The sequence below is a fragment of the Emydura macquarii genome, unplaced genomic scaffold (assembly GCF_026122565.2).
Source record: "Emydura macquarii macquarii isolate MOO-44397 ecotype Brisbane River unplaced genomic scaffold, CSIRO-AGI_Emac_v2 contig_2924, whole genome shotgun sequence".
Classification (NCBI taxonomy): Eukaryota; Metazoa; Chordata; order Testudines; family Chelidae; genus Emydura; species Emydura macquarii.
In genome coordinates this window covers 1,633,161-1,643,540 of record NW_027133061.1, presented here as the reverse complement: position 1 = coordinate 1,643,540, position 10,380 = coordinate 1,633,161, and the positions used below count along the sequence as shown (strand labels likewise).

Sequence of the window (10,380 nt, the reverse complement as noted above, 5' to 3'; positions counted from 1 at the left end):
AACCAGCGCTAGCCCATCAGTCAGGTCAGCCGCATAAGCCGCTCTGCTGGGCCTTTCCCTCCTGGCTCGCTTAGGCAGCTTCCCCTTCCGCTCGGCCAGCATCTGCGGGTGCCTTTCACAGGCACCTGCCTCTGCCGGGGGAGCCCGCCGGGCCGAGGAGCGCCCAGGCATTGTGGTGCAGTGTGGATCATCGCCTGTGCGTCTGGCCTGTGGGCACACGTTCGGGGCGGCGGCCAGGGGCTCTGGACTACAGCGTGGGAGTGGAACGAGGGGGTGATCAGGGAGCTGGATAGAGAAGGAATCTCTAGAGAGTGGAGAGCTGGGGGGGACGGATTAGCCCACCCTCCAAAACCACCTGATGTCAGTGGGGCCAGAGCCGCTGTACTTAACACCGTCGCTGTTGGGCACAGTGTCTGAGTCCTAGTGTCCCCCCCACTGCTACCACCAGCTCTCTCATGCCAACGTGAATCCAGCGCTGGACCACGGCTCCCTGCTGCCACGTTTACCCTGCAGACTGCCTCCCCGTCTCCCGCTGCTCTGGGAGCAGGGCCTGGCTCAAAGGGAAGTTGGAAGCCAGAAGCGGCATTTTCTCTAAATAGATGGGTTTCCGGGCGGTGTCAGCCGGAGGGGGACCGAGGCCAGAAGCACACGCACCCCCTGCATTAGCAAATCCATTTCTGGAGAGGGCGGGGGTTTACTGCAGCCATTAGGCCAACAGGCTTGAGTCCCCGCTCCCACTGGCACGAGTGCGAATTGAGAGCGTCTCCGTTGAGCAGGAGGGGGAGCAGACCTGACAGTTTTTGGGGCAGCTTGGCAGCAGAGGCCCACTAGGTGACGTGCTTGCGGCCTGTAATTGCTGCTGAGCTACGGAAGTTTGCTGCCACGGCCCATCGGGGGTTTCCTCTTCGTGCGTGTACAAGACTCTTTAAGATGTAATTTTTTTGCCTAGCAATTTGGTGCACATTCCTTCCCCGGTGAATCCTGTCATTTAAGCTGATTTCCTGAGCTCCTGTCCCGGGCCGGCCTCCAAACCCTGGAGAGGGAACACGGCACGAAGCCGATCAACCCTCGCTCACCCCAGACTTCTGCTGAGTCCTTCCAAGGAAGCAACGCAAAGCGGCCGAGCTGTGCTCTGCCGCGTTCGGCAGGCAGGGGCCACGGCACGTCTAGCAGGGAGGCTGTGGATGGGCTGCAAGGGACCGAATTGGCCCCCCGCACAAGAGCTGCAATGGGCACAAACCAGCCTCAGTGGAGGAGCTCGGGACTGGATAACCCAGGGAGACCGAGCTCCCCGCTTAGCGCCCGTGTGCAGGATCGCAGCACGTGGGGCTGGGAAGCGTTTGCCCTGCTGCACCTCTTCTGCGGACAGAGCACTGCAGTTCCCATGGCTGCTAACCTGTCACTCCGGCGCCCGCTGGCCAACACGGCCTGTTCTAAACCCCGGAGAAGGCAAGCACGCCTGTAAGAGGCTCTCTGTGGCCCTAGGGCTCCATTCCTCACCCTCACTCATGACTCACCAGGCAGGGGCCCAGCGTGCCAGCACCCACCAGCTCCCTGCACCTTGTCCCAAAGTGGTGGGGGCATCCAGGGCTCTCTGGGCAGTGCCTACTTCGGGCTCTTTCCCCCCTTGGGTTTGCTCTCCCCCAGCTCTGCCCCCTTTTAATTTGCCCGCATATTTAGTTGACCTTGCTGGCTGCAAGAGGCGGTTGTTGTTTTGAGGCAGGGATGGGGGTTCACTTTCAGACGAGCCACAGAGCAGCAACATCCGTGCTGGGACTCAGGAGACCTTGCTTCTAAACTGCAGCTCTGCCACTGGCCTGCTGAGTGACCCTGGGCAAATCACTGCCTCGCTGTGTGCCTCAGTTTCCCCATCTGTAAAATGGGGATAATATCACCCCCCCTCCCCCCGGTAAAGTGCATGGAGACCTACTGCTCAGCTGGTCTTGTGGCCCAACAGCATTACTCATATCACCAAGCTCACTGGAGGATTAACTGCACGTCTTAAGACAATTCTCAGCCCAGCCCAGATGGAAGGGCGGAACGTTCCCCATTAAGCACGCTGCCTTTCTATGGGACTTGCAGGTATGTCTACACCACAGCCACTGGAGTAGCACAGCTACAGCTCCCTCCGTGGAAGAGCCTTGTGTCACTGTAGTTAATCCACTTCCTCGAGAGGCAGCCGTGAGGTCGATAGAAGAGATCTTCCATCTACCTAATCACGTCTACACCAGGGTCACCTAACTACATCACACACGGTGCAACATTTTTCCTAGCCCCGAGTGCTGTAGACAGGTTGATCTAGTTTTTAAGTACAGACCAGGCCTAAGGCACTTAAGTGCTTTTGAAAAATCCCAGCTTAAAGGATCAGTTCTTGACTCATTTCTAGTGAGCATCATGGAAGGTGCAAGGAATGGTTTGGGACGTGTGGACGAGGAAGGCGAAGGCGTGGGGTGGAGAGGCAGGAAGGATTGTGGGAGAAGCCGCATGTAGGCTCTGTCTGCGACCTTCCAGGCCTGCAGCATAGGCACTTATCCCTGCAGATACTTCCTCTCAGGGCCATGTTTGAACACGTGGCTTAACTGACGCGTTCTAGTTTTAAGCTTTGGTGATGGGCCTGGCGTGGAGCGACATGGCTGGGCATCTTTTAGACTTTAGCCAGGTGTTCTGCAATAAAGCAGGAACCCTTTTGCCCTTCAATCTCATAATTTATCCCCTCGGGAGCTCGTATGCAGGGCTGCTTAAACCCAACCCCCCGCCCCCTCAGCCTGCACACGTTTGCAGCAGGAGGGCTTTGAGTTCATGGCTGGCTCTGAATAGAAAGCGGTTTGTTTAGAATCACCAGCGCTCCTCAGGCCAGCGCTCCACTTCCAGATCCTCACCACTTCCAAACCCTACAAGCCTCGCTCCGTCTTGAGGAGGAGGACCGTTGACTGTGGGGTGGGAAAGGGATGCTGTGGGCAGCTTAAGGCAGCCAGAAGCTGTCAAACAAAGCCATAAACCACGGATTGCTGGGGCCAAGTGCACAGAGGCCGAGCCAAGAACAAGGGGTTTGCAGGCCCAGTCTATTTAGATTATACTGCACAAGGCAAGCTTTGTTTACAGAACAAGAAAAACATACCTAATTTGGTCAGTGTCGGCTGTGACCCGCCTCTGAGTGAACAGACATTTGGGTACAGTAAACTCATTGCCTGTTCACAGCGTTAATATTCGGGTATTGCAGAGAGCAGCTGCTCCTTTTGCATATCATTTAAATATTGGCTTTTCGTTCAAAGTGTAAATTCTTAAGCTCCCAAAAATATCGGGCAGGAAAAGGCTTTGCTAGGTAGGGGTGCGCCCTACAGATACTAGCAGGCCCGATGTCTGCCAGAAGTTGCCTAGGAAATCAGTCACGAGCCTGTTCTTGATGTTATTTGTCCAATCACGGCACAGAGGGGTCCCAACCAGCATCTAGACCCCACTGTGCGGCTCTAGTCACCCAGAGAGACAAGTCCTGCCTTGAAGAGCTCACAAAACAGATTATTCTCCCCATTTGATAGATGGGGAATTAGGGCAGAGAGGCCCAGATCCTGAAAGGTATTTAGGCTCCTAACGCCTACTGAAATCAGTGGGAGGTGGGATCTGGGCCAGAGAGACACAGGGGACAATTTCCAAAAGCATCTTAGTGACCTGACCAAGGTCACACAAGAGCTATGTAGCAGATCTAGGAACTGAGCTCCCATCTCCCACGTCCCACCCCGTGCTTTAAACCTCACCGTTAGCTAGAATACCATGGCGTAGGACTTCGCGCATGCGCTGGGAGCCAGTCTACGTGGGTTTTACTCAGACGCTATTGACTCTTTGTTCAATCTTGGGCAAGTCCCTTTTTATTTATATGCCTCCGTTTCCCTATCTAATGGGGGAAGCTCATCAGGCTTAGTAGTGTTTTACACCCTCCAAGCATGAAGTCAGAATGGTGCATTTCACACCCACATGCACAGGTATAAATGACTACAGGGCAACGGAGAATCAGGCCTTTTGGATCTAGGCTCTTGGAAGACAAAGCTCCCACCGTACCTTGTGTGTGTTTCTGCAAAGACGACAATGAATGGAAATTAACCCCTTCATAACGGGTTAGAGCAGCTGCTACTATGTAAGTGTTTATTTTGCTTAATGGAAGACACATGTAAAAAAAAAAAAAAAAAAAAAAAAAAGAAGTAGGTGCTAACATAAAAATAAGTTTTATGATGTGAAAACACCATTCCAAGTAACTGCACACAAGTTACCCATACACTATGCCTGCGTAACACCTCTATTAATGGATTCTTTAGATGGTAACTTGCCTCAACATCTACAAATTATTCTGCTGACAGAGATCCCATAAGCTGAAGTTTTGATATTTGTTTCTTTCCTTCAAATTTAGCTGTGTTTTACTTGCTGCATAAAGTACCTACGATTGGCTCTATTATCCTCCTGAAATCCCAAGAGTGGTCAGAAAAGTGATCAGCATTAAAAACTCTGCATTCATTTAAATTTGGAAAGAGAGGGTGGGTTTCTCTGTTTGGTAAAACTCTTAATAGAGAGCAGCATTAATGCACAGATCCGCTATCGCTTTCAAAGCCTGTGAGAGATCTTCCTTCCCTTTGAAGTGAGTTGGGAATCTGGGGTTACTGCTGATTTTACTAAAATCCTGGTGCACTCACTCATTTCAGCACATTTTGATCAATTATGTCCCTGTGCTTGTTTCAGAATGCCCGACCTTCACACAACGTGGTAAATGGTTCTCTCCTTTCTGTCTAACAAAGGAACAAAAAAGCTCTTTACAAGTCAAATTTTCAGCACGATGTGAGTGGGTATTTATGCAATGCACAGAGCATCCCACCTCCTAAAAGATCTTCAGGGCTTCACTGATGAAGATAAAACCCATGTGTGAAACTCCTGCGAAATCTTCCCCTGCCTCCTCACTCGGGCTCCTTGAACGTCAGGATTAGTTCTCTCTGTTCTTTACTAAGTGCCTGGATAGAAGAAGAAGAAAAAAATGGTGAAGTCTTTCTCCTCCACAGACCCCAGTGTTCAGGAAACAAATGCAGCACTGATGCAAAAAGGAGCATCCTTTCCACACCTGGAGACAGGACAATGTAACACTGTTGACTGCATGTGCAGAATACAGCTCGTTCATTGTTCATATGCATCAATCCGGGCGCAGCATATCAGACAAGGTTCCAGAAAGGGAGGAACTGCATGTACACAAGTACTGCCCGGGGCAAAACATTCTGCTTATGAGCACAGATGTAGGACAAACCCCCAGCCCACTGTGAATGCACACAAGTGAAGCTATGCATTGGGGCTGACTCTTCCAGAGAGCTCAGCTCCCATTTGGGCACCTCAGTAAGGGCCAGATTTGTTAAAAATGCTCAGCATGCAGCAGCTTCTGAGGCACTAAGGCCCAGATTTGCAAAGAGCTCGACACCCATTGTAGCAGCCCTTTGGAAAATCTGGTTCTAAGAGCATGCACAGAGGAAGCCCTGCTGAAAATTCTGCCCTTAGGGGTCTCTACTGTTGTACTTGACACTAGATATTTGCCACGTTCTTCTTCCATTACAGGGACAGTCTATGTCCCTGGCACATCTCATCTTCCCCGCTTTCGGCACGGCCTCACAGCTGTTACATGAATCAGCAAAATCTCCTGGGTTTCCTGACTATTCACGTAAAAGGCGTGATTACACAGTGGGACCTCACTGTGGGATGTAAGCAATTAACAGAATGATGCAATTAGCTGATATGCAATTAATCAGAGCATCAACAGATGCAGCACAATGAAGATAGATTGGGGCCTCAAGATTTGTGCACATAAGCAAATTTTGCAGTTAAGTGTAGTTCTGTTGCAGCTAGGATTCTTGGAACGTTCCATCCAAGTGCAACCATTTTCTATTCAAACTGGTGAGACTGAAACACTTTGACTCAGTTTCCTTGATTTGGAGGCTGGCTGGAATGAAGATTTTACCTGCCATGCTTGTTTGCGATTTTGTATCTGCTGCTGCAGTGCTGAGATTCTCTCCCGTCCGGCCAATACGGACTCTGCCAGCTTCCTGTTCTCCTCTTCCTTTTCTTTCAGGGCTTTACGCAGGTACGCCTGGTGCTTCAGGAGGTACGGCACCATGGCGCTATGAATGTCTTCCTCTGGGACCCCACTGGGGCGCCTGAAAATGACAGTGGTGTTGTTGTGAGGACTGGGATGCGCCAAGTTTGCACGGTGCTACACTTAAGTGCTTTAATTGGAACATGTAATATTACAATAATTGATCAGGTCATCAAGTCCAACATCTTATCTTTGGCTGTGCCCAATAGAAGCTCCAGAGCAAGGCGAACCCACCTCATAATGGACCTGTCTCACTGTGCCATGATGTAGATGGGGGAAGGGGAGGAATCCTTCCTGACACTCATGCAATCAGATGATGCCCTGAAGCATGAGATTTGAATCTCACACATCCCCATCCTCAGACACAGAAAGCTACAAATATTACTGTCCAAAAGAGTATCCAGCCTGCCTTTCAAAGACAACACGATGCGACTGCCAGCACTTCCAGTGCCAAATGAGCCACAAGGGCGACGTGCTGCGTGTGTTTTCAACGCATCAGGACACCCTGAGCAGTCAGGGTTCAGAGTGACATTCAGCACAAGAATTTACTTCCCCTCCAACTCCATGGACATGGCCAAGAATGCGTGATTCTGGCACAGACAGAAATCCAGCTAGATGACCGAGTCAGAGATTCAAATAGACTCAATTAAATGGAAGGTGCAGTTTGGAAATCACGTTCCAGTTGGGATATTGTATAGTATGATTTTAAAAATCCCCTTTGCCATTCAAACTTTGGGTGAAATTCACCCATCCAGAGAGCCATCCCAAGACCTCTGCACCTCTTTACTCCCACGGGGCTTAAGTGCTGCACGAGGGTCAATGTTATCTCTTTGAGAATCAAAGGAATTGGTCTCCAATAAACCCAGCACAAGCATACTTCCGACTTGCCAAACAAAGTGCTCCTTACCAGGCAGGCTCTTCCCGATTCTTTGCTTCCTCCACAATTTTATCCAATGAGGTAAAGAGCGCCTCAAGATTCCCTTCTTCCTTTATCTCATGCACTTCCTCCTGCAGAGGAAAACCATCAGGGATTCAAGAACAATAACAAAATGGAAACACAGTGCACAGATATCTCTCTGCTTTGCTAGTGCTGGCCCTTCCCATTGTGGGTGCAAGGACCTTCTCCTCTGGAGCTCCTGCTGTCTGGAACAGCCTTCCTGTAACAGTCTGCCTCATCTACTCTCCATTTCCTTTCAGGTCTCACCTGAAAGCCTCTTTCCACCCCACTCTACTGCCTTTACTTATCCCCCTTTCTACTGCTCTGTAACTGCACTTTCTACTCTACAAGCTGTATTACATGTGAATATATTATTTAATTCTTGCAGCATTTTAGGGCTTGAATTTAATTCCTTTCCCCCCTGGAAAGCAGGAAGCTTTTCTAGGCCAGTGGCATCAGCTTCTGCAGAATCCAAACTTTCATTTTTCTTTAAGTTTTAGCCCTCATGGATGCAAGAATGTTCTTCAAAACATGAAACAAGTACAGCCTCTGCAGTGCTTCCTGAGTCTCTAGACAGATCCAGTGCATCTGCTGCTGCTCATAGCTTTCCCACGCAGCAGAAGAATGAAAATTGTCCCCGTTTTGTCAGCTTTTGGGGAAGCTATTCAGAACTCTGCAGGCACATGAAACTGACAAGGATCAGATCAATTTCACCCATCAGCACAGACAGGCATTGGAGTTATTCACAGGGGAGAACCCATAAAAATGGGGGACAGGGAAGGGTACATTAGTTGCAACTTTGCTTAGGATATCAGGGAACAAATTATCATAGCACGTGCGCTGAAGCACATAGTTTTGCATTTACAGGAGCATCACCTACTAGCTGGTACAAGAGATTGGGAGTCAGATCTGAGATAAGTCACTTAGCTGCTCTGTGCCTAGTCTGTAAAAGTGTACCCATCTGTAAAATGAGTAACATACACTTGTCTCACAGGATTGATATGAGGCTTAATTCAATAGTATTTGTAAAATGTTCTAAAACCTTTGGATGAAAAATGTTGCAATGTTCAAAGTAGTATTTTACCTACACACCTTTGGGATGCTACAAACAAGTCTTCAATTCTCAGCTAAATATTTGCAGTTCAACTTTAAATATAAATAAGCTTGTTTTAATTTCTGAACCTGTTTGGTGCAAATGTATTTTTTGTTTAAAGCAGCCTAAATCATCAAAAGAAAGGAAAGGAGATATAGATATAAAAGCAAAGATCTGTTTTTCTTCTTCTTACCCGAATGGAGGTTTGCAGTTGGGATATAAACTGATCGTAAATACTTCTTGTCATTTCAGGCTGGAGCTTGTAGAAGCGATGGTAGCAGTTTGCAAACCTCTGGTAACTGTGCAAAAGAAGAAAAAAAAATGCAAACCAGACAAGTGGTTTAAAATATCATGCACTGGAAATTAGTCACAAAACTGTAAAAGCCTGATTGGAGATTCACGTTTATGTCACATTCACAATCATCTGTAAAAGGCTATCTATAAAATCCCTCTGAAATCAGCAGGATTACGGTGGTATAGCTGAAGGCAGAATTTGGCTAAATGAGACAGGTTTTCCTTCACTACCCCTTCAAGCCATGTTGATGTATAGCAGTTGCAATCAGGAAAGCACTTTGGAATCCTCTGGCATATAAGGAGATACAGGAAAACTAGTTCTTACTACAGTAAGCTACAGACATGACAGAATAGATGACCCCATGAATGGCTAAGTATGCAGAAAGACTACCTCTCTGAAGGGAGGCTGTGGCCCTCTCTGGCATCTGCACTTAACACTGAACCTGCAGCCAGTAAGGCTGTTGGATGGAATTGCTGGATGAGCAGCTGAGTCCATGGCAGGACCTTGTGGGAGAGTAAGGGAAACAGGATGGAGCCACAGGTGTTGGTCTGCACTTACTGCCAACCCTGTGTTTGGGAGGGATGGCTCTAGACAAATGGCAAGTTTTCCCCACAACAGGGCTTCTGGCTCATGCGTTAAGTAGGTGGCAGGAACAGAACGAAGCGGGTGCTCACTTTGCTAGGCCTTGAGACCTAGAGCAGCCCCTACATCTCAAGGAGATACGAGACAGCTGCCTGAGAGTTAGCTGACGCTGTCGGTGATTCAGGGCAGCCCCCACAATTACATTCACGGCATCCGTTTGCAGCAGGTGTCACAACAGCTGAGCCCTTCGCACCATCAGTGTTTGAAATCAGAATGTCAAAAATAAGCTGATCAGACGCTCTGTATAGGGTCCAGGGGGCAGGCCAGGGGTACCGACCTTACTGCCTGGAGGGAGATGGGGGGCTGGATAAGAGGCAAACCCCCCGTCTTCTCCCAAGGCTGGGCAGGCAGCTGTGCAGGTGGCTCTCACAGCAAGGTGTGAGCAAGAGTCTGGCCAACTGCAGGCCCGCCCTCTAATCTCACGAGATTTCCTCCCCAGATCTCGCGAGACTTCGCCCCAGCGCTTCCTCACCTCTCGCGAGATTTCCCCGCCCCCGTTCTCTCGCGAGATGTTGTCGTCCCCCACTCAATGAGCCCTCACCTGCCGGCGGCCAGCAGGTTCTCCAGGAAAGCGTCCACCACGGTGTTGAAGAGCTGCCCGCGGCCCGGATCGTCCTCCTGGGCCGGCAGGGAAGAGCAACCGGCCGCGGCCCGCCCCTCGCCTTCCGCCGGCCCCGCGCCGCCAGCCGCCGCCATCTTATTCTCGAACCGCCAAAAAAAAATCTTCAAGCGCTCGGAGAGTCCCGCCCCCCGCTTCTGCCGATTGGCTGAAACGGCCGCCCCGCCCCTATTGGTGGAGTCTGGTGTCAATCGGGAGAGCAGGCCACGCCCACGCCCCGTAATAGACACAGCTGCTGAGCGCGCGCGGGCTGCTCGGTTCCCTTTGTCCTGAGCCCTTTAGCAGAGCCTCTGCCCTGGAGTAGCTGGCAGAGCGGTGTAGCTCCGGCCCATAGGTAGAGCTACAACCCCCCCTTCCATGGGAACAGGGCAGGAGGCCCCAGATCCTGGCTCTGCTCCAGCAGCAGGGCTGCCAACTCGGGCTTTTTTTTAATTGCAAGCCCAGGCTCCCGCTCGTGAGTTGTTTTTCTTCAACCCAAGTGCTCCAAACAGCCTTGAGAGAGTCACGGAAAGTTTCTATCGCCCTGAGCCTGGAGGAAAGCTGGCCTGGCACCGCGGACAGATGGCCCCCGCAGCCATGGAAACCGTGAAACAAAAACCAACAACGTGGAAGCTCTTTGAGGCAGGAATCATCTTTGTGTTCTGCAACGGTGCAGGCCTGAGCAGTGTGGGACTGTTGA

At 50.3% G+C, this 10,380-nt stretch overlaps 1 protein-coding gene across 1 annotated transcript; it reads right to left on the bottom strand.

The window, feature by feature from the left end:
- Positions 1-2,865: 2,865 nt before the first annotated feature.
- On the bottom strand, positions 2,866-9,789 carry PMF1 (polyamine modulated factor 1). Its single transcript, XM_067569610.1, has 5 exons — positions 9,624-9,789; positions 8,339-8,444; positions 7,023-7,123; positions 5,981-6,176; positions 2,866-4,991 (listed from the first exon to the last, which is right to left on the bottom strand). The coding sequence occupies exons 1-5, from the start codon at positions 9,776-9,778 to the stop codon at positions 4,938-4,940; spliced, it is 612 nt and encodes a 203-aa protein (XP_067425711.1). The 5' UTR covers positions 9,779-9,789; the 3' UTR covers positions 2,866-4,937.
- Positions 9,790-10,380: the final 591 nt, after the last annotated feature.

Coding starts and splice junctions, on each gene's coding strand:
- PMF1 (XM_067569610.1), bottom strand. CDS start 9,778: ATGGCGGCGGCTGGCGGCGCGGGGCCGGCGGAAGGCGAGGGGCGGGCC. Junction 6,177..7,022: donor AATCGGGAAGAGCCTGCCTG/GTAAGGAGCACT, acceptor TGTCATTTTCAG/GCGCCCCAGTGGGGTCCCAG. Junction 4,992..5,980: donor ATCGCAAACAAGCATGGCAG/GTAAAATCTTCA, acceptor TCTTCTATCCAG/GCACTTAGTAAAGAACAGAG.